This window comes from Amblyomma mixtum, chromosome 2 (genome assembly GCF_055824585.1).
Source record: "Amblyomma mixtum isolate Tamu chromosome 2, ASM5582458v1, whole genome shotgun sequence".
NCBI classification, from domain to species: domain Eukaryota; kingdom Metazoa; phylum Arthropoda; class Arachnida; order Ixodida; family Ixodidae; genus Amblyomma; species Amblyomma mixtum.
In genome coordinates, this window is record NC_143013.1 from 202991352 (window position 1) to 203016107 (window position 24756).

General features: G+C 46.2%; 1 protein-coding gene across 1 annotated transcript; it reads right to left on the reverse strand.

Moving 5' to 3' along the window:
• Positions 1-6799: 6799 nt before the first annotated feature.
• LOC149362263 (glutathione S-transferase 1-like) lies at positions 6800-21879 on the reverse strand. Its single transcript, XM_089572960.1, has 5 exons — positions 21587-21879; positions 14234-14292; positions 12401-12542; positions 9810-9980; positions 6800-6992 (listed from the first exon to the last, which is right to left on the reverse strand). Exons 1-5 carry the CDS (start codon positions 21725-21727, stop codon positions 6855-6857), a joined length of 651 nt encoding a protein of 216 aa, XP_089429086.1. The 5' UTR covers positions 21728-21879; the 3' UTR covers positions 6800-6854.
• Positions 21880-24756: the final 2877 nt, after the last annotated feature.

Here is a 24756-nt window from a genome sequence, read left to right on the forward strand (position 1 = left end):
TGTGCATTACCTGTGTCGCCACTTGCTCACTTACGGTGAGCCATGTTGTCCGTCTGAGTGCGCTGCGAATGTGCTTTGTTCCTCTCCCCCCTTGTCTTCCATTTAATCTGCTCTTTGCACATCCGGTGCGACTAAGACTGCAGTTTTCTGATCATATACCTTTATTGATTCTGTTTGTTTTGCAGATATTACCTCATTTATTACATGGAACTGCTGTCGTGGCCTAGGACTCGCTGCAGGTGTGTTTGAACACAGGCGCCCTTTTGTTATGTCGACTTTTGCTGCTTTTTACCTCGCAGAATGATGTCTTTCTTTAGTTTCTTTTCTTTTTTTTCCTGTTGCTGCTTCTCATGGCAGCCTGCGGTGCGGCTGCGCTGGATGGGGGTGTTTTTTTTTTATTTCCAAAATGGGATGCGTTTTGATTCTTCAGTTTGAGCGGCATACCTCAAAACTCGCACTACAGTCTTCTCACCATTGACGAAGAATGCTACTAAGCCTCGCTGCAAAATCTACTCAACTCCTTTTGTAGGCCCTCTCAATGCGATGTGAACCCGCCAGCTGTTTCTCACTGCGCTGCTCTTGCGAACGCGAGCAGTTCAAGTTAGTAAAACGACGTCGAAGGATAACTGCGGTGAAATGAAAATCTGCCTTAGCTCATAACACAATACTTGGTGTGGCTGTTTTTAGGTTTAACAGAGTACACTGTGGGGCCAGTGGGTCATACATAATCTGAACGAACAAACGTAGCGTTTAAAACAGGACACAGAAAGATGAGGACAGGACGGGGCTACAATGTAGCCCCGTCCTGTCCTCATCTTTCTGTGTCCTGTTTTAAACGCTGCGTTTGTTCGTTCAGATTATGCTGTTTTTAGGATTGTATCGTGTCGAATTTACATTTGCTCATTAAAATTTATAAAGAACTTCCAGTAAAGTTTCTCAGAAGGAAACTGCCTACTGTGCGGCGTGAGAAATAATACAACGGCATGGACAGAATGAAACCATCCAGCTGCCTATCCATGTTTCTTGGCAGATATCACAGAGATAATTAATGCCATCTTGTGATCATAATGAACTTGTTGTCTTGTAATGAGATCAGTTTTGAATTTTTTTTTATAGCACTACGAAATAAACTGCGCAACTACAACCTCGATAGGGCACTTGCAGATTTGGCCATCACCTCTTCCGTCTGCTCCTCGAACCCGCAGCGCCGCAGCGTGGTTATCATACCTAAAGCCCCTAGGGCTTTGTTCACACTTAGATCTTTCTCTATGCTTAGGTTGCCTCGATGCCAGCGCCACCGCACGGGGGTGCGCTACACCGGAACACCTTGCTTCACACTTGAATGCTTGCGCCGCCTGGCGAAAAGCAGTTGAATGTGCGATGGTGAGGCGTGGCCTCCGCGATCAAGCGCACCGTGGTTGAGGCCAAGCCTCTGAGCTTGAACGCTGATGCATTTCGGTTATTTATCTCAAAGGCTACAGAACAAAGAAAGTATCTTGTACACTTCGTTTAGGGCAGATAGAGACAGCGACCAGCAATTTTGTGTCCACAGAAACACATTCATTGGAAATGAAGGCGTTCACTGCAAATGAATGCGTACCGGATGCGAAACGCAAAAGGCGCCCGTATGCTCTGCCTTGCTAGTCCACGTTAAGGCTGTCCAGGTGGTCGAAATTATTCCATATATTAAAATTATTTCAACATTATGTATTCCATAAACTATTCCACCCATTCCTTTCTTCTTTCTCTTTTTTTCTCATCTCTTCCCTCGAGGTATATGGTTGATGTGTCCACCGAGGAAGTCTGAACCCTTCCCTTTCCTCAAAGACCAAACCATAAAAATTACCACGAATGAGTAATCGCCACATATTTTTTTTCTCTTAGCTCTTATAATCGCTACTTTGTGCTAGTACTATGCAGTGATAGTAACCCCATTTTTTTGTTCGCACTCGAAACCACATACCGCTATTTGGTTGCTGAGCCGGAGGACGCGCGCGATACCTCGGCGGCGCTGGTCGGGTTTCGAAGCAGTCCACAAGAAAAAAAAATTTGGCTGTGGCTCAGCTCAGTTATGCCTGGATGTGCGTAGCGAGAGGTACGGTTAGCCAGCCGAATCACATGGTCCGTCACACGGAGAGCGTTCACGTCCTCCAACTCCGTTTTATCGGCGGCTGGGCGCGCCGCTCTCCGTGATGCATCACTCTGCCGTCTGTTTGATACGCCGGGCACGTTCTGCTTCTGTCTCCGCAGCTCGCTGCCTCCTCCTGGTTTCATTCCGTCGCCCATCCGCGGCCCTGGTACGATATGCCGAACTAGACGACTAGCCATCCTCGTCTGAATCCACTCACCTGTCCGCTTCGTACTTACGACGCTTCTCGAGGTGTACGGCTCGTTCTTCCTCCTTCTCATCGGCTCGCTACCTCCTCTTGGTTTTGTTCCGACGATGAAGCCTGCTCTCCGACTCTCTTTCTATATCTGCCGTCTAATCCCACATATACACAATGCAACGCCGGCTCCTCCTCTATTGTTGCAACGCGGTTTCACCGGTTCCTCCTCTCACGTCATGCCAGATGGCGCGGCGAGCGGCGCTGCCAGCTGCGGCGGTTGCTAGGCAACGGCTCAGCTCACGGTTCGGCCACCCGCCACAGCGAAACGGCGAGAATACGGCCAATGTAGCTCTCGCTACAAAATACCGTGCTGAGCTCCTTGTTTTAGAAAATCAGGAAATGGTAGCTGCTGCATATTAATTGAAACTTTGCATTGAAAGCAAACTGAAGTGAAAAGACGAATTTTAACCGAAAGATATTTTTGGGCAATTAAAGAAGCTTGCAGTATAAGCTGCTCGATTCTGCAACTGTTTTATTGAAATACACTGCAGAAGATTTTTTACTATATTTTGCCGATAAATGCATGCATCCGTTCTTATGTATGCCGATGCTGGAAACCGTGATCAACGAAAGCTATGGCGATTGCACGTCGGCTAAAGCGATGGACCAAATATAATAAAAAAATCTCCGCCTGGGAAGTAATTGGACATTTTAGTATAGAGTAGCGTCTATTTTAGTTTCGACACCCATAGCTACAATTCAGGGGCGTAGCCGGGAGGGCTTATGGGGCTTGAGCCCCTCTCGGAATTTTTTCGAACTGTCGCCGACCGCTTCATGGCCCAAGTACATATCGCGACTTCTGCTATCATAGCTTTGTTCTTGCCTGGATTGTCTGTCTTTCCGTGTGTAATGTTTATTATCAGTGATTGCGCAAGATGTTTATTTGCCTTGTTTGACGCATTATATGCAGGGACTTTTGTTCAGACACGTAGATGTCATGGAGGCATACGGGTATTTAAATATCTTGTTGCGAGGTTTTGTGTATACATACAGTGACTTTGTTTCCAGCCACACTTTGTTGTCCTTTGTCAAGTTGTTCAGTCAGGCATGTTGCCGGGCTAATTGGTTTAGCATATTGAAATTTCGAATAAAACCACCTTGGCGCAAATAACTTCCCAATTTCCTAGTCTTTTTTTACCATGTGAAATTATTTGCGCCAAGGTGGTTTTATTACAAATTTTAAGTTTTCAAGTTGTATCTTCGCAATTCTAATACTCCATTTTATCTTCGCACTTCTAATGCACATTTTGCAGAACTCCTCCTTTGTTCGTGTGCTCGCTGTTGCGACTAAAATTTCGGTGCAATTACTCGCAATACATGACCGGTGACAGCTGCTGCTGCGCAGTACACTGGAACTAAGGACAGCGTCATTGAGAATTTTCCCTGGCCGTTGCATATGTACAAAAATGCAAAGGTTCTTGAACGACAAAGATTGATTAAAATATTTGTCCTCTACTTGCTCATTTCATGGCCCTTACGTTTCTCATATTAGCGGCATGCACTGCTTTGCTAGTTTCGGACTGACATAGTTGTAGACTTCGTGCGATATTTTGTTTACTTATTAAATCCGCAAAAACATGGAAGCATTGGTATCAGTTATGTCTGCCTTGATATTTAGGACATACGAATACATTGTTATTTTAAAAAAAGCATATTTCACTTGTCTAGACAGTGCATAGCGTTATCTAATACACAGTGGCATTTTCAACATGGCAATGCAGTTATTATTCTTGCGTTTGATCCCTCCACAAATTCTATGAGGAAGCCGCGCTGCAACATGAGCCCCGGGCCCCCTCCCCGAACAAAATTTCTGGCTACGCCACTGCTAGAATTGCACAGTGATGTTATGCCTCGTCGACGAAAGCTTTAGTCGGCCGTTGTTGCCGTTTCTTTAAGCAAATACAAAACACAGTATCGCCATTTAGTGACAAAAGCAGGGACTTTTGTTCAGACACGTAGATGTCATGGAGGCATACGGGTATTTAAATATCTTGTTGCGAGGTTTTGTGTATACATACAGTGACTTTGTTTCCAGCCACACTTTGTTGTCCTTTGTCAAGTTGTTCAGTCAGGCATGTTGCCGGGCTAATTGGTTTAGCATATTGAAATTTCGAATAGTACACTTAAAACAAATCAGCTATCTTTATGTCATATGTGGTCCCGTGGTGAGATAAACTGAGAATTGCACGTTTCACAGCAAGATGGCACTTGAGTTTGTTTTCAATGCGACATTAAAGTTATAAATCCTCGTCTATTCAATCTTCGATTGCTCAAGTCCTGCAGCGTGACGCACGAGCTTTTCATTTCGACCATAAATCTCATGGCTTGTTTGGCAAGTACTCAGCCCCTTAAATACTGGAACGTTGTTTTAAGGGCGCTATACATTTTAAACGAGAGCGTGACATTATTACCCTTATTCTGAAATACGGTTTTATTGACGCAGGACTGAACACGTTGCGCCCGACTCATGCTTTCTGATCTTGCAAAAAGAGACAGGTTTTAGTGCTTGCCACATTACGGTGGACACATGAGTACGTGTGCTGCCTGTAGGGGCGAAAATTGTAGTTCACTGCTTCTCCGCTTGATGACACCAAACCTTGCGCTGCGATGAGAGGTCTGCCCCAAAGCGACACGCGTATAGTCCACTACTGGTGCCACTGATCCTGTGATCGAGCACCATGTTTATAAATTCGGCCAAGAAATGACGTCTAAAATAAAAATAAGCTGCTACATTAGCTCAACACACACAATAAAATAACGTAGCGCTGGCCTCGACCATGTGGAGCTTGTAACCGCAGAAAAACACACAGATGACGTCATAAGACAGCCACGAAGATGCCGCACCAACCATACCAACTTATCCGAGTGGTCTGAGGCCGGCTGTAATCACGCTGTAACGTCTGGTGGCGCGAATTCTGTCCTTTAAACTAGCTATATTTCGTTGATTTCCATCGCTCTTTGCAGACAGGTGCTGCCGCGTCGTGGACTTCGTTTCAACTTTTCCCGCTTGATATTAAAGCACATTGACGGGCTTCTTCAGGGCTTAGTTACGCGCACATCGATGCCTCGGAGCAAATTTCTTTTTTCCTTTCGAGTCGGTCGGCAGTCCTCGCCGGGAGAGGTTCCCGAGTCAGGCACGAAAAGTTTCTAGCGAACAGCGACATCCCACCATTGCACTTGCTGTATGAATTGACACAACAGCTGTGTGCAAAGAGCTTGGCACTGCCATTCCATGACAGCTGATGAAGATGATGGATTTTTGTGGCGCAAGGGCATCTCTGGCCAAAGGGCGCCGTGGAACAAGTTGCTTTCTTCTACTCCAGGTGGGGTCAAAGACCCATTTCCCGAGCATTTCACCCTGAATAAGCCGCGCACCAGACCAAGAGAAGTATTGTACCCATGGCAGCTTATCCGTCCGTGCAAGTTTTGAACCATAGCCAACTAATATGGACAAATGAATTTTTGAACGGTAAATAGTTTTTAAACGCATTTTTTTCATATATTGAAAGATTTAAAGTAGTCGAAAAAAGCTTAATTTTCTTATTAAATGAAAATTTGTAGACAATATTCATTACGATTTGAATCAATATATCGGCAGAACTCCTATCGGCAGGCTTGCATTTTTTTTTGCTATTAACTTTCTTGCTATCGTCAAAAACATTCCTTATTGGTTTTCTATAGCTGTCTTATAGTACACATGCCTCTAGCATGCCTCTAGCGGCGGCCGAGATCGAACCCGCGTCATTCGGGTCAGCAGCCGAGCACAGTAACCACTGAGCCACCACGGCGGCCCAATGAGAATTGGATTCGCGGCTATACTTTGGTACTGATATCAATAACGGTCGTTGTCTTGAATTGGGTCACAATACCATTGCAACGCATTGGGTCAGGGAATCACCACGAGACCCTGAAAATTGCGCACATACTTGGCACTGGGAACCAATGCAGTTTTCTTCTGGCTAACCAGGTCCTGAAGCTAGGTGTCAGTCAAAACAGCATTTGATGAGCTGGTGCTCTTGACAAATGAAAAAAAAAACAATTGGTGTATGTGTGCTTCTACATAAGTCTCCTAGAGTTTAAGCCACTGCTGTCAGAATCTGGTTGTTCTGCTTCGTGTTGCCAGATGTGTCATTTGTGTATTTCCTTTCCATATATCATTCAGAGCTACGATTTAGCAGAGCACTGTGTTGTGACCTCATTATTTATTGCAAGTTAGCTGGATATAACTGAATTTGAGCATGATAACGTGGTAGCGCTAAAGACAATGCCAACGATACCACAGTAAGGCGAATCACCCCCGCTCCAACGCTTTTCACTGTGCAGAAAAGTCGTCAATAAAATTGTATGCTATGGGTACAAAAAGTCAGAAAATCTACTGTTAAGACATAGTTTACTTTTTTTTTTCACAGCCATTGCTCTAGAAAAAATATCAGTTGTCTTTTATTCATCGTACTCTTATCGGTACCATTACTTCGCTTGGTTGGCAAGCGTTTTCAATGCGTTGATTCCTGGCTCGTTGACCTCTTCGAAGTATGGCAGCTCAGCCTTGAGGCGGTCGTAGTAAGACTTCAGCTTCGGGTACTTCTGAGCGTCCAGCAGAGGCAGCTGCGATCACAAAAAAATGAAACATCTAAGTTATGTCATACTGGGAAAAGTTCCTCAGTTGTGAGGGCTCAATACGTGCAATATTCGCACCACTCGTTTACTGGACTTATAGCATGATAAGAAAAAGCATACTTGGGCATTTATGCCATAAAATTAAACACTGTGGTTATTAAACCTCCATACTACCAGGCATACTACGCGCCCTAATGTATTTCTTTGGCAAAATATTACGGAGCAATTTTCAGTGTTTAAAAGTTCTCACACGTTGCGTAGAGAAGGCATTATGGCTTTATGAACGACCGCATCAGCGCGTTGTGCTAACATACGTATATATTACATCTTAATTTTCGCTAGGTAATGTGTGGGAAGCGATTGATGGCCAACGCGTGCTCCTTTATATTATGGCCCTAATTGTACATTAAATACACGACATAAAGGCGCACAGCTTTACTTATATCTGTGCATCACATGGTATTTAAGAAAAAACGCGACTTAAGGGTCGTCACTATCAGCTTCATTTCTTCTGCCGAAGTTTATGAAAATGGCCCTTGCCACTGACCATAGGTCAACCCTGTCCTGCTTTAGCTGCGCCCATCTCATCCGCCAAACTTTCTAATCTGATTTATTCACCTGGTTCTGCAAGACTCAGCTATGTCTGCCTTCTCTTGGAGACCACTGCATTACCCTAAGAGATCACTTATCTTTCCTTAGCATTTCACGCAATGGACATGCCCATTCCTTGTTGATCTCACCTAGATATCGCTAACCCACTCTGCTCAGGTTCTACCTAAAACAGGGTTTGGGATATTTGATGCACTTGTCAATCTGTAGGATGCGCGCACAGGGAACATATTTGTTTTGCTTCCAAGGGTGTTGTGGCTTGCCACTTATTTCCGGCTGGACGTTCAAAGAATTGTTCTGGGGCCTTGAAGCACCCTTAGTTGTCGCTGGAGTTTGCCTTTGTAAACGGAATTGGATTCTGGGCACTGCGACAGATATAGAAAGCCAAGCGCAGCACTCACAGGCCTTGTCGCCCTTCTGCCCTTGTCGCCAATCAATCATGTCTTGATGAGATTATTATTTATATTTGTTCTTTACAGCGGAAACTCTCCAATGGCTTCTTTAGTTAAATGGCGTGAGCGCCATGTGTCCACCCGTACTAACGGTGGGTGCATTCAAGTGACGCAAAACCAACTCGCACATCGAGCTACTTCGCGTCGCTGCCGGCGCTTGTGTGGTATATCACAGCGTAAGACTCCCTCATTCACCTTTATTTACCGGGGAGTTATTATCAAGAAGGGCAGGGTAGTTGGCGGTCTGTAGAATGTGGTCTTTTAATCAAAATTGGACACGCACCGACAAACTTTGTTGTGGGCTCTCGGTACGGTTGCGGTAGGGAGGGGAATTAAGTCTGGGAATCGTTTTTTGGTAGAAGCGCTCATGAGATTTATTTTGTCTCCTGTCGTACGAGGAAAGCGGCCAATGATGTTAGTTCCGTTTTAGTTGCTCTTACAAGTAATCCCGACCTCGAAGTACGCTGTGACGTGGCGGAAGACGGACATATGCCATGGAGAGAACCTCGCCAATAGTGCAAGGCCCAACCAGCCCGGGCGTAGCCAGTGCCGGCAAGAGCAGCTAGTTTCACCCCTCCGCTAATTGCCGTGCTCTGTCACGCATCACTGCCAAAATATTTGATAATAAAACCTGAACCAAAATCATGCTCTCAGTGCATCTCTTTGCTGTAACTATCAGTTGTTAAAAAAATAAACTGAAATTGATGCATGAAGACGCTGATATGTAAAGGACGATTACGACCGCCTGCCAACAGAGTCGGCTACTGTATAAGGCAATACAGTTGTATTTAGGTGGAGTTAAAAAGGCTCTGGAACGAAGTGGCAATCATTCAAGGTGACGCTACCCACACATGGGTTCGACGTTTTCTGCTTCTCTTTTCATCGCGCTCGCCTGGACCGCTGCCAAGACTTTTTTTTAATTGCATGAGCAAGAAAGGAGAGCCTGGTGCCGCATAGCGGCTGCACTGCCCGTACTTACTGTTGCCATAAGTTCATATCTTTCTTACAACAACGATCTAGCAGCGCGATTAAAAATGGGCGCAAAGGCGTTAGTACTGTTATGCAGACGATTCCAATTCCTTCTGCAGGTAGTATTCGATTGCTTGAGTGCGGTAATTGCAAGGGGCAAATTCTTTGCTCTGCTGGAATCTCTTGGCTCTCCATAGAATCTGCAGAATACCTGTTCATTTCTGGAGCAGCGGGCATGATGTGCAGCATGACGAGATATGAAGCAGATCATTTTAGGCCTAACGTGTTCGGAATAAACTGCCCTTACGCGGTTTACTCGCGCAAGAGGGCGGACAGAAATATATGAGCTTAGCTAAGGGAAGGGTTCTTCCATGCTAGTTCGTCATGTTTTTGGTTGGCTAGGCCACTCTTACGCTAGGGGAGAATTATTCATCCGGTTTTAGCAGAATGACCGCGATAACCTCCAGATCACGCTAGACGCTGGGGAGCTATGACGGACTGCGATAAGATAATCTGGCGTGTGCGACCCATCAGAGAAGAGAGAAGGAGCATTGTGTACGCAACAAACGCGTCAATGTTTCGCGTGAATGACTAGAGCTCAAATTTTCTTTACCGCGGAAGCTGTGAGGTGAGCCAGATACTTCGGAACGCATCTCCCAGGAAATAGCAGGATAAGGAGGAGCCATACTTTCTACGATTTATTCTGTTACTCTGCGCACTCTAGTACCACACAACTACTTCATGATTGTTTACCATCTTCACGGCGTGTACTTACCTCGAGGACAAGTGTGAGGTGCGCCACGAGGCTGAGGTCAGCGAGGCTTAGTTTGTCTCCCAGGACGTAGTTGCCATCTCCCAGAACTTTCTCGAAGCCCTTGATCACGTTCTCTTCAAACGCTTCCACCTCTTCGGCCGTAGGCTTCTTCAGCTCGTAGAAGCGTGGTATCTGCAATACATAGTGGCCCCTTAAAACTTGCGCACAATTATCGAGGCTCCAGTACGTTGTCACGGACCACTTCTAGGTGCCATTTGTATGATAAGCAAGAAGTACCAACATTTGCCTGTCGGCTTTGCATATGGTTTGGTAACGATGGCAGCTGCCTACTGATAAAAGAGAAGCTATCTTTTGGCGTGCTTTCAGACAAGGGAACTGGCTTCACTTCCAAGGCTTGTTTCTCCGCCCTGGGTGTTCAGTATGGCAATCATAGGAGGTGGAAGACGATACTTGCCACTAAAATCGACAAGAATACGGAACATCGCCATAGTGAGACTTTCGCCAGACAGTTATTCCTAGAATGCTTGAACGCACGGTCCGAATCATAGATTTCTTCTTGACTTAATTTCATCCGACAGCCTATTTTTATTTATATTACCAGCCGCTTGTATTATTCACAAGATCATTTTTTTTAGGCCGAGAGGCTATAAAAACAGCTTAAAACAGAAAGGCTGCCACGTACAGAATTCGTAACTATCTTCAGCGATGGAGGCTTGCTGTGGTGCGATCATAAAAAAAAAAACTTCCTCACGCGTGAAGCTCTCAAAGCTGCCCGCTCATGTCGGAATCATTCTGATATTCGAGAATCCCATTGAGGCTGCGACCACAAAAAAGTGCTGGAAAGAATGCTTTTACAAAATAATACTATCCTGAGTTATGCCTGACATTCGTTAGTATGTAGAATTTTCGTCGACCTGTACATCATAATATATCATAGAGTGATTTCATTATTTAAGATATAACTATAAGGCTTTTGCACGGTCGTTCACAGAGGTGCGATATCTCAGTAGCAAGCAAAGTCATTTTTCCAGTCTTTGCCCTTAGTTACGCGCGTTGTCGTTCATCCAACGACGCTTCATGTAAATAGGATGAGTTGATGAAGCTACCAAGAGTATCAACCAGAGTTTCGCTCAAAGCTGAATTCATTAGTTTTGCCGCATTGTTTGAGAGCAAATCAAATGGGTGATTTAGTGAACGGATACGCGAGTTCTCCTTAGTAGCGGTGTGCGTTCAGATCTCTACAAAAGTAGGAGTGTTGAGCACTTATAAGGGCGTTGAGGCGATTAACATTTTGTCAGCGAAGCGAGGCAATGCGCGCTGACGACTTTTCCTCGTTAGTGAATGTGCCTGCATGCTCATATGGCTCTGCAAGAATACATACGTTGTGCTTTAGACTACTGCGTCATTTGGTGCCAAATGGAATTTGTAAAGCACTGCGCTGTGATTATGTTTATGGCAGCGATATGTTGCCACGGCTTCGTGACGTTCCGCTAGCACACTTGCCCCAAGAACATGCCAAAGGCACCCAGGTTGCAGATCAATCGCGCCCCGTCATATCGAGTCTTCTGGCACACTGGAGGAATATCCCGCATTTGTGCAGAAAGCCTCTGCTTCAAACGGCTGTCGCAGTCGTAGCCCTAACTTAGTCGAGCATTCAGATCTTAGGTCAAGTTCCATCTACACATAAAATTGTGATTCTTTGCGCGAAGCCAACTATTCCTATTAAACACTGTTAAGAGTCTTGATGCGGCAGCTAGGAGGATTATGACACATTTGGTTTGAATATATAGGATTAACGTCCCAAAGCGATTCAGGTTATGAGAGACACCTTAGTGGTGGGCTCCAGATAATTTCGTTCACCTGACGTTCTCTACGCGCTGCATAGTACAGGAAAGTCGCCCGTTGGATCCACCCCAATGCGGTCGCACTTCGAAAGATCGAGGCGAAATTCTGCAGGCCTGTGTGCTGTGCGATGTTGATGCACGTTAAGAACCCCAGGTGGTCGAAATTATCAGGAGCTGTCAACTACGGCCTTCCTCATAGCTTGAGTTCGCTTTCGACCGTAACCCTATAAAGCCAGACCAAATGTGCCATATTCCAATTTTCTGACCCATGCAAAGTTATACACATTTTCCAATAGGGACTTTGTTGAAGAATAAACTGAACATCAACTTCAAATAGATGCTGTATGCTTCATTGCAACGTCGCTAAACATGAACATTGCCAGATGGAGCATAAACCAACGGATGCTGAGAATATTTAACACCACGATAGACTGTAGACTAACCAAAAATCTATGAGTCTACTAGTGACGGCCAGTAATACACTGTCTGAGTTACACCGGAGTATCTCCGTACCGGCTAATTGGTTAATGAATCCTTCGCGAACTTGAGGCGCGACCGGCTAATGACGAGGGACAACAATCAAGTATCGGTACTTCTACTACCTTTTCGCTGGTGTGCGCTTTTGACGGTGGTTGCGCTGCAGGATCTCGGAGGACTAAAACCCAGGCGGCACGATAAGATACAAAAGGCGGCCATATCGGTTGATTCGAGCGTGTTCCTGAGATTTAACGGAGCAATATGTCTCACCATGAATTTGAAGTAGTGCGGCTGGATGGTGCTGGTGATGGTGGCCAGTGCCTGGTCGATGCGTGCGCGGGCCCGGTTGCAGTTCGGGTAGAGCTCAGAGTCCGGCGCGTGCTTCCTCAACAGGTAGTAGCAGATGGCCGAACTGCGAAACGTGGCCGCGGAGTGGTTACATTTACCAGGGGCACAAGGGACAGCGTACCCTAAGCAGTCGTACGAGCGCGTCGTATTGCAAGATAACAGCATGCCTAAAGACTCCCGCATATTTCACCCTCTGCCGGGAGTAAGAAATACCCCGTCTTCCTCCGGTGTCATTATAGTGCCCTATTCAAAGGCTGCACTGTACAAGCTCGCCTGTACTGCATGACAGGCGAGCTTGTACTTTCTACTGCGCTGAATATTATCCTGCATTATACACTGTTTTCAATTACCTGCAGGCCAACGAAGGAATTTTCTTTATTGCCACCTTACAATATCGACTTCATTTATCCTGAAAAAGGAAGAAATCGTTCTAAAATGATTTCATGCTGTTCATCTGGTCCCGATTCATTAGTCACAAATATTGGAGTTCCAATATTAGAGACATTAAAAATGTAATTATTCAAGTTATCGAACAACCTGCATGTTGACAAACGGCAGTGCTCAGCGAAAAAGTAGGCATGATTAGCTCGACGGGCAAGAAGAACCTATAAAGGTTTCAGTCTGCACAAAAAAAAAAAAAAGAATGATGGCTTCTTGCTTTTTAAAAATTTTCAGCACTCTTGTAACATGAACGTCGTTCAGCGCTAGAGTGTGGGATAGAAGGCCAGCTTTCAAGTGCGGTCTGCCTGCAGTTATTGCCCTTCGCAGAAAACTTATGTTGTGGTAAAAGAGAAATAAGTCTCTCCGGCATCGTGCTTGCATATCCTTGTGCTTGGCCTATTAAATATGTCAATGGTTGTCATGTCATATTGCACCAACAACCCTCTACTCCTAAGCGCTAAAGTTCCAGCCACAACCAGCACCAAACATCTCGCAATCAGCAAAACATGCCCAGTCAACTTTGTGTCAAAGCCATAGACGTGCAGGGGCGCGTGCTTAAGAGCATCCTTCCTCCTTTCAGCAGTCAGCAAGAAACGATCGCAACGAAGACAACGTTGAGTCTTTCTCCGTTGTAATCCAGGCTCTAAAATTACGATTCAGGTTCCCATACCTGCTCCATATCGTGTAATGCAGTGCGTTTGTTGAAAGCAGGCGTCCACGCATGCCTTACAACTTTCAGCACCATACCTCGATCTCTGGCGGTCAAGACAGATCGAGAAAATGCTCCGGATGATCACAAACGTGTCGAACGTTTGGTTTCTGTTTTGTTGTTCCATCGTTCTTAAATAAAATTAACCTTACGTAATTGATGGATGCAGCTTCACGACGCCTTGAATATACTTGTTCCTCCTTTGGGCATGCGGATGGCAGAACAGCCATAAGTCAAAATGGAGTAACTACAGGCGCAACTCGAAAAATCGAGCCGTGTCATCAGCGTTGTGTACCGGGCTGTTCGACATAAGTTGAGACATGTCGTTAATGAAATGTCAGAGAAAAGTTTACAAATAGAACGTTAGCAATGAGGAAAAATGCGTAGATTTTGAATATTTTGGAAGTTGTTCGGGCATTCGTAACCAAATAGAATATGCGGACAAATCATTGCTCTCATTAATTGTGGCGGTAAAAGAACCGGACTACGTGATGCATCCGTTAAACATAATCCCCACAGCTTGCCTCTATTTTCACAGCCAGTTTGTGTGCTTCAAGTAGCATTCGACAGCATTGATTGTCGCATAATGTTCGGAGCTACCTTACCTTTCGTATATAATGAAGCCGTCGTCAGAGAAGGACGGGATCTTGTGGAAGGGGTTTATCTGCGTTGAAAGGAACAGGGAACAAAAGGCAAGAATTTTATGAAACATAAAGCACATTGTCACTCACTTGCATTTGTTAAGTATAGAAGGCATCTAAAGTCTTCCCAAATTACACGTAATTCTATGAATGAACTGAGTCTCAACGACAAAACTTAAGTAACCGAGAGGCAGGTTCCACCATAGTAAGATGAAATACGATAAGTAGAATGCACCTGACTTCTCATTCTTGCATTAACTGCATGCTACAAACGTTACACTACACTCTTCCTACCATTGTTAACACGCATCAAGACACACAAATTCTCACAATGAAGCAGTTGCGGCAATATTTTTAAATATCTAAGGTTTATTTTGTGTCAATTCATGTTGTGTTTGAATGTGATGTTGAACTGAGGCATATAATTCTTTTGATTATGCTTCGTTCAAAATAGGTGTTGTTGCAATGTTAAAAATTTGATTTTTCCTTATTTCAAACTGCGATTGTTTTGCTCCTTTTCGTTATGTTCTGCTTTGTATTGGATCTGCCTTGTAGTTTTTTTTTTTGCAGACTCAAACTCACTAACTCAAATGTCATTTAATGTGAAGTTACAAGCTGTGTTTCGGGTTCTGTCTCTGCGAACTATTATTACAGCTTCCACTGTTTTTGTCGCCTTTTTAATGACAAGTGGAGGTATCAGTGACCACGTCAAACTGCCTAGAGCAGCTTTTAGCCCTGAAAACCTTCCAGCCTTATCTGGAAAATAAAAATTCAAATAAAAATTGCCTTGCTAGTCTGCATGAAACTTCCAAGCCTTTAGGAGCGAGAAAATTAAACTCGATAAATAATGCACAGTTATGCGGGTATGCGTGTTTGACTAAAGGGCGTGGATTCGTGAGCGCAAAACCTTTTTTACTTTTGTTGTGGACAAAATTATGTCGGGTGACCGACAGGTCGGTCTTCCCTTGCTTCAACCTCCAGAGAACAATTACGCCGTTTCATGTTTTTATCCACAGAAAAAATGCGACGTTTTTTTATACACCCGTGTTGATGAATCTAGGAGTGTCAATATAATTTGGTAAGGATTGCATCGTCGACCGATTAACGAGTTCTTGCCGCCCTTGTTGGTGCAGTCTGAGGCTTCGAATCCTTTCAGCGCAACGTGAACCCAAGTAAAGGGAGCAGATGCCAATTACTCACACTGGCAAGACTCACACGAGAACCGGCTGCCAACTGTTGAATGGAAGATCACCCTATCAAGCACATATACATACGGGCAACAACAACAATCAGCCGAGAAGCGGGAACAAAATTCACGGGCCAATTCCACAGATAATCAAACTACGTGATTTACATGGCTCATATCTGATGGCTACGCTTCACCTTTATGGCAATTTCCTGTTCCTTCGTGTTACTTGTGCTCCTACCCGTTATCTGCCATTAAACATCCGTAGTGAGCGTTCTGTGTGCCAGCTGCGATGCCTCCTGGTTGTTTCCTCATTTTTCGCGCTTGGTCAGGGAGATCAGATGTGATATTTGACCTTGACGGTGCTGTGAAGGCTTCAGCGTTGTGGGCACATTTTAAGAACACCGTCACTGTATGCTGATGCACAGGTAGTCTTCTGACATCGGCAGGAACGCCTTGCTCGTCTCGACGGCCGTCGCCACGGTCTATGTTACCGTGAGTGACGTAGATTCAGCAGTGACGCCAAGAAGTTTTACAGCGACAGCCTTTAATGAAATATATTTAGCGCAACTCATAGCACGGCAGAAAGTGGACGCGACGAGTCCATTATACTGCACTTGTTCTCCCATATGTTGCGCTGACGAGAGCATGAAGTAATCCTTGCAGAACCACGACCCAGCCCCAAAGAAAAGCTTTGAGCAGCGCATTCAGTCTCGCGACGTCATATCGGCGACATCATCTCCATCGTAACAATGTCCAAACAGAGAGGATAGGAAAGGTGGGGAGGGGAGTGGCACGCCAACGGGATAGAAAGAACGCAGCGAGCGTGATCGCGGCCTATACCGGTTGTGGCGGGATGTGCGGCGAGAGGAACAAAAAAGACGAGCGCTCAGGCGCGCTCGCCACGCTCAGTAGCATGGCAGGGCCATCCCGGCCACAGACGGGACCGAATGACGCCGTGCAATACGCAGAGCAGATGCTCTCACGAAGGAGCGCCTCAGCGAGGGACGCGAGTCCTGAAACGCACCGCGTATCAAGAGTACAAAAACTGCTCATTTACACAGTGCCTCTTGAAGCAAACGTAATCGGCTCAAAACAGTTTTCAAGCCACTGACGCATTGATTATTTGCGCTTTGGACGACAATCTTTATTATGCGGCGAGCTGTATTGTTTATTCTTTTTTTTTTACAAGCGTGCCTATGTTACCTCATGCCTTTACATTTCTTGACTCTAGTGGCTGCCACGCCTAACACCAAACACAGTCCGGTGATACCGGACGACAAAGGGTTTTAGCAACCGACCCGGGGCAGTATGATACGATTTTTTTATGGTATTCAACTTTTCGTCCACTCTGTCGACACTTATATCGGGCGATAGCAAGCACCAGTGACGAAGAGCGAGAAACATACTGTATTGCATGTCACTGGAATACAATCGTTATTCAATCCCAGAGCTTAACTTTAAGGGCTGCAAAAGGTCTTCATGATAATACGCATGTTAGCCATCGAAGTTCAAATGTGTTTAGCTATGCGACATGCCCAGTTTCTAAATGTTGCTGAATTGAAGGGCACTAAGTGGCCGCTCTTGTGTACAGGTGCGGCCAGAGTAATACGGAGCACGCGAAAGGCGGCCAAGCTAGCAGAAACTGCATCTAAGCGCCACCTATCAGCACAACAAAGACACCCCTGGCTATCCGCGCGCAGCGAGAGTGCCTGCCGCCGAGCCCCCCTCTTTGCTGCAACCCTGCCGTTATCACTGAAGGGCCGAGATAACACGTAATGCCAAAGCGGCCGTCTTGCGCCCGTTTACAGCTCGCGCCGCTCCTCCATGCGAGAAACGGGGCAACGAATCGCATGGCGCTGTCAGAAGAGTATCAGTCGATCATAGAGCAAAGGATTGCATGCTATATGCTGTGATATTGATAGGCCTGCGGAAAAAGTTGGTCCGTGCTACCGGCGTCATCTCGCCGCGTCGAAATTAAGATAGTTCCTGTCGCCACTGCTAGGCAGCGCGCATAAGCACATTTCCGCTGCTCCGCGACCCTTCTGGCGGCACCTGTACTTAAGCCCGGAATAATTTCGCCCATTGTGTGTGATAACGATATATGCGTCCCGCTAATAATGAAGAACAGTATCCTCAAATCGTGCAGGAATGTTGAAGATGTACTATTGGGTACAAAACTCTCGAGGATGCATACCCGGGAACAAATGCCGATTGTTCAGTTATCAGAATGTTGATTAAGCCCAAAGATGTGGAAGTGATAGTCGGACTCACGTGCTCCATTAAGATGTTCGTTGGCAGGCGTGACACCTATGCACCTAGATCGCTATTGCCGCGTCCTGGAGACCCTTGTCCCCGATAGTACGATAAGTGTGTGCTTTCAAATCTGCAATTTTTTTCCCGCTTAGAATTCAGAACAGCCTACGTAATCGCGAAAAGTATTTGCTTTCGCCTGTACCGGCAACCCTGATTATAACCTCCGTCCTGCCTGCCTGGCTGCGTGAAATTGTTTCTTCACAGTTGTCTTGTGCCGTATCGGTCGAGTTGCAAGGATCAAGGAGAGCCATTTTGCCATTTAAAGCCCTGATTTCCATCCACTCTATGGTAGCATCACGTTTGGCTTCAAATGGGAAGGGCGGCCAATGAGTCTTGCGCGACTTTATGATATCACTCAGTGGGGACTGGAAGTGCATTTACCATAAGCGTTGGTTTAAGTGTGACTTTTCTCACCCTTTTGATTTATTCTGTGTTCATACTCGGTCTTTGAAACAAACTCTTATATGTCGATCGAGCGTTACTCAGGAGTAGTAGCTGATATTTTTTTTTCTCCTCTACTACGCCAGCACTGATCTTCCAGGTCCCATTGTAAGATAAAAACCTTGGAACTGCACAACCAAAAGAAATTATACATCTGCTCATAGTTCTAACTAAAAAGACGCACAGGATGAGGCCGGTAGAAGGCCTGTCGAACATTGGTGTCAAAGGCGATCGGCGAGTGATTTTTAGCGTGACAGCCGGACGTTGTACCTCAGAAAACACAGAACCTGAATACTTCATCTATATAGTCTGTAAATTGCTTTATACGGCAAATTAAGTAGAACAAAAATATTCCTGATCAAAAATCCTACCTGTCAAGTTCCAAATGAAAGTAACATTTTTCTGACACCATAATTCCTTCACGCACTGTAAATTTTTTTCTCAGTCTTCAATAGCTTGAATAGTGGCGTAAATTCTTGGGCATTATAGGGCTAAGGCGCAGAACACTAGTTAAATCAATTTTTTGTTAAATTTGAAATTGTTTTATTCACAGATTTTATGCAGGCGGGAACCCTTACTGCCCGCTCTTGTCGGTGTTACGCTTTCAAGGTTCCATCCTTGTAAAGCTTACACAAGTAGGTGAGGCAAGCTAGAGATAAGATAGAGATGAGTGTTTGTACCTTCACGTCCTTGTTTTCGTGTGCACAGTTTACCTTCAAGATCTGTCTGACCGACTCGCGCAACAACGAACTCTTGTATAAACGCAAGAATTATAAGTGGGCGCGAGCTACCTTAGAAAAAAAGAGATAGTGATTTAAATATACATGGGCTGCGCCTGTATGCGTCCACGGTGAAGTCTGAGCAGGAGGTGGTAAGGGAATTAGAAAAGAACGCAGGTTTCCGCTTCCCCCTCTTTGTATCTATATATTTATTGGTTATTGGGGTTTAACGTCCCAAAGCAACTCGGGCTATGAGGGACGCCGTAGTGAAGGGCTCCGGAAATTTCGACCACCTGGAGTTCTTTAACGTACACTGACATCGCACAGCACACGGGCCTCTAGAATTTTGCGTTCATCGAAATTCAGCCACCGCGGCCGGGGTCGAATCCGCGTCTTTTGGGCCAGCAGCCTAGCGCCGTAACCACTGAGCCACCGCGGTGGGGTCTATATATTTATCTCGCCTCAAACATGGAAGCATTTATGACGTCCGTGCAAACTATGCGTATATCACCCATTTATTTCGTAATCAAGGTATCATCTAGCTACAGCTTCATGACGCAGAACGTTTCACCAGTTTCAGCTGGGTACGTTATCAGACGATTATCTGCACCCGTTTTATGGACTCCTTTACACTGCTTCTACATTGTTTTTTCTACCCTTCTCGCCTCAATCATGGAAGCCTTTATGACGTCCGCACAAACCATGCGTATATCACCCATTGATTTCGTAATCAGGGTATCTTCTAGTTACAGCTTCATGACGCAAAGCGTTTCCACAATTTGAGCTGGATACGTTATCAGGCGATTATCTGGGGACTGTTTTCTAGATTCATTTACACTGCCTCTATTTTCATTGTTTTTTCTAGCCTTCAGTGGAAGGACAAACTGCTGGAGGACCCAATGCAGCAACACACCAAGCATGCCGAGGTCTCCAGAGCAGTGCCTTTTTTTCTGAATCGGCCGTTGCAAATACCATGTTTTCCCACAAAAATAGGTCATTCACAGATGTCTACGGGCTATTCCAATAAATTAGACAACTTAATAGGTATCATTTTCGATATATATACTAAGAACTTTGTAAACGTATTAAAAGCAAGGGACACGCACCAAGCTTTGAATTGTAAACAGTAAATTTTAGGGTTTAACGTCCCAAAGCGTCACATGGGCTATGAGGACAGCCGTGGCGTAGGGCCCAGGATCAGGTTACACCATCTGGGGTTCTTCAACATGCGCTACGGGCGTTTTTTTTTTATTTCGCCTCGATCGAAATATCACCCCCAGCGGCGGTGGAGTCGAACCCGCGATTGGCGTCAGTAGCCGAACGCCAAAGCCAACTGAGTCACAGTGGCGAGGCGGGCTTTAAATTCGGGACCTCGTCTACTCTTATTCAAGGCTTTTTTCAAAAGGTAGTTGAAGAACGATACACGTAGGGAATAAATCCCCTGATTTTGTGCGCTTTCACCACAGATGTCAAAGTGATGCCGTTGCCTTTCATCCGGCAGCAAAGAGAAGAGAATGAATGTAATACCAGTTCCGGGCAGACACTGTTAAGAATAAAAACGACCAGCTAAGTAGGTCGTCCTCTATGTCACTGCAGCCCCCCTAAAGATGCGCATATTAAATAGTGGTTGCACTGGCCGTTGCAGGCGGCCAGTCGCCATCGAAAAACGAGTCTCAGCATTCGAATGCGCTCTTTTCATCGATGTTTAAGTACTTTTGTCTGGACAGCTCAGTTCACCTTAACAGGAGCATATATAAATGACAACGTTTTTCAAGAGCAGTATGACTGCACTCAGAATACCGATTACCCTGAACCAGTATTAGTGGCAAGCTTTGCGGCTATGAAGGACCTGTGGATTCCTACATAATGAAACTAGCTTGCAGCCCGATATTTCTAAGACCGGATGAAATATGACCGCTCCTAAATTTCGGCAATATTTCCTGCCTAGTAGCAAATGTACCGCACATTCTTCACACTCCAGAGGGACGTTTGACGTGGTCCGTTCAACTTAGAATCTAAAAATATGAAGATGCATTTAAACTCGCCTCTACTAAGACTTGATCATTATGAACGTTTCGATAACCTCGCTTCTTTCTCAGCTAGAACAAAAAATGCGGAGCAGCTCAGAATAATCTGCCTCAATCTTGAACCATGTATCAACCTTTTCTCTGGAAATTTCCAAGCGAGACAGCACAAATGTGAGCTGAATATTATCTTGAGAAACGCTTTTGCAGAGACCTAGCAAGATCGAAATGATCACTAGTTTCCACTCTTAGTGCAATAATCAAGGAGGCAGCTGAGTATAGCGGCAACCGCCGGCGACCTGCCAACGTATGTAGTTACGCACGCACCTGAGCAGCTATGTTAGCACTAGTGGCTAGGGACCAACTTCTTAGCAGTCCGTACACAGGCCTCTTATTCGCCTTGAGCGCGAGCCGCTCCTTTATCGAATAGGTATTGCCGCGTTGGCAGCGATGCCAGTTCCTATTCGCAGTTGTGAACTAGTGCGGACTCAAATACAGCGCCGTATAATTTACACGCTACGTTGACGAACAAGACAAGCCCAAGAAGTTGGAACTCGCGTGTTAAGTGATAGCGATCGGCAGAAAAAAAAAGCAATTAGGACACGCCCGCCTGTCCAGCAAGGAATCATACCTTGAGATACTCCGGTGTCAGGTGCTCTTTCTTGAACGTATCCACGTTCTTCAACTCCAGGTCGACGCCAATGTGCTTGGCCAGCATACGAACCGTGGCGCACGGCGGACTGCCGAAGAGGTTGTACAGGGTGTACGGCATCTTGCGACCGCGGTGCTCACCGAGGAGTAGGCTGTTACGAGCAAACGGGTTCCGGGCGCTCTGTGCGGTAGCGGCGCCTGTTCTGCCTGCCTCAGCTCGCGCACGGCGGGCAGCGACGTCCTGCCTTGAGGGCGTCGGCGCTGTCTCAGCCACTCTCTCCACCGCTTCCTCTCGCCTTCTCGGCTGCTTCCCGCCGAGCCGGCGTGGCGGGCAAGGTCATTTACGGAACCTGTCATTTGGCGCCCCGCCTCACGCTGAGAGCCGGCGGACGTGAGCAATGGCCGCACGCTTCGGGCAAGAAGATGCCGGACACTGCCCACCTGATTGAGTGCAGCACTGGCTAAGGCGTGTCCGGTAAAGGTTGCCCGTGCCCCTGCATCCGAGCTATGACACGGACACCCAAAAGGTGCGTGCGGTAGTGGAAAGGAACTTCCACCATTCGCTCTGCGTCCGATGGAACAAAGTTGCATTTACTTCAAAGAGTGACGTCTTCCGTTTTAGTGAACACCCGAAGACTCGCTTCGATCACCACCCAGGGCGCAGTAAGAAGAGGGCCTTTTACGGTCCTCCCTAGATAAGACTTCAGCTGAGCAGGCGAACGTCAGAGTTGGTGACGGCCGTGCGGGTGCCGTTTACACCTAACAAAACAGCTATTCAGCTATGGCAATACACGCACTGCAAAGCCACTTTTGAGTTCATTTCAGAGACAACGAACTCACGTGTGGCTTTGGCGCAGTAACACGCAAGTCCTTGTATACTCATTTTATCGCAGTGAACTGGCTAGGCAGGTTATTGAAGGATAAAATCGTAGTCATAGTTACGAAGCTGTGCTGTGTCGGTAAATATGCAGAGCACCGAAACAATAGGCCTTTCTAGTACCCCTGAATGCAAGGCCCGCCGGTGGTGGCTCGAGGTACTAGGCGTGACATGACGCGCTTAGATTTTCAGACCAGATTACCAGGGGAAATCTGGTATCCCGATATGCAGGGTTCGCCCGTATGGCAGTCGATGTAATGTGGCAAATATTGCTGCATCTATGCTCTATTCTACCCTACCGTTCTGTTGTACTTCATCTCTACACATACATCCATTTATCAATAAATAATCAGCGTCGGCACTTAAAATTTCGTGCGTGTGTAGCAGGCACTAAGAAGATCAATTTTTGGTTTAAAACACTACGGCTGCACCCGCAATGAGTGAGTGCTCTAAAGTACCTGGTGTACGAGGTCTTGCCTCCCAAATAGACTAAGGTTTAGGAATGTCGTAGTTGAGGGTGTAGGATAATTTCGATCACCTGGGGTTCTTTAACGCGCACTCACATCGCACAGTACATGGGCGTCTAGAATTTCGCCTCCATCGAAATGCGACCGCTGCGGCCGGAATCGAAGCCCAATCATTCGGGTCAGCAGCCGAGCACCGTGACCACTGAGCCACAGCGGAGGCTTTTGCAAAGCGTTGTCAGATCGTACCGACACAGAGACGTCGATATAAAATTGCAGTTTTTCAAAAGTACTAAAGAGAGAAGCTCAATGACTTGGGTGTAAACATCCTTAGTTTGCACCTCACACCGCCAAGGCAGTTAGAGGCAGAATTAATTTGCAATACTGGATCTCCTTGAGCGTAAATACGAATTGGAAGCCGTAGGGGTATTGCAAGTGTAATCCGCTGAAACCGACGCGCTCTCCACATTTCGCTGAATAACTAAAGAATTCTAGCTCATGGTCGTCATCTATCGTAACTCAGTCCTCAGCTGCTTAATAGTCTCAGTCATGAGACGATAGACCGACCCATATCGGACGACTTTCGAAGGAAAACACGATGACCGCGGCCGAGAAGTAGCCGTTTGTCGTCGATCTCGCACAGCGAAATTAGTTTGCCAGGCCGCCGGTCGCTCGCCGGAAGTGGTCAATGCGAGCGTCAGCGGGGACCAACCGGATGCGCTGTTGCTTTCCACTTCCACCCGCTTTCAACTCGCCTAACCAGCCGCACTGCATATGGCGACGAAAGTGGTGCACATCTTGTATAATGCAGACCTTTAGAACTGCGCATGCTTGTTTACGTAACACAACCATTTTTCTAGACGTCGCGAACGCTGATGCGAAGTAACTCCAGTCGCCGTAGCACCCTGTTGCTTTTATATATGAAGTGAACCATTTTTGTGGGAAAAAAAAACGTATGTTGTCAGGCCTAGCAGCTGCCCAATCGTGAAGGTAGAGAAGAGAATAGGCAATTCATCAACACTTGATCTAAATACAGGCAGGATAAAGCGAAGCGAAAGCCCTATGCGCCATCACCAGCTGGTGACTAGCCAGATAAACAGCAAAGCAACGAACTCACTCCGAAGCACGGCCACGCCTCACAGCCCGTTTCTATATTTGTTGGCAACGGCCTTTTTATGTCCCTTATATGGTGCACCTTAGGCGAATTCCGGGCGGCAAGCCAACACTTGCCACCCAAGTTTCGTCGTGCAAATCTGTCGCATCTGGTTAGAATTTACTACTTCATGACTGTCACTTGAACGGCTCTGTTTGATCTCTGTGCATCAGGATCGCAGTAGCCAAATGTACTCTGAAGGAAAGCTGGAATTGCGAAAAGGCAAAGCGCTAGCAGGTTCTTTTCGCCTTGAGAAATTTTTGTTTCTTTCTCTCCACCTTGTTCAGCGTTGATTTCGAAAGTGATCGGTTTCATACACCTGAAACGCTCACGTGACTTCATCCCGATCTCTTGTGCTTTGTTTTTTTTTTCCTGGCAGAAGAAAAGCATGAACGCTGGCGGCGCAGACAAACAGGCTATGCGCCGCAGTGAATGGCTTGTTGGCTCGTTAGAAGGGCGGGCTAGGCTTCGCCATCGCAGGAAGCTTTTCTCGCTCTGCTGCTTGCAACTCTGCGCAGACGCGGCGGAATGCAGACGGCTCCCTCCTCTCCCAATGGCTTCATCCCTTTCCCGCTGCGTGCCCCCGCCGGAATGCCAACTGTTGTCTCGTCGGACCACGCATACGCCGGAGGCGGCGTTCTTGAAGACAAAAAAAA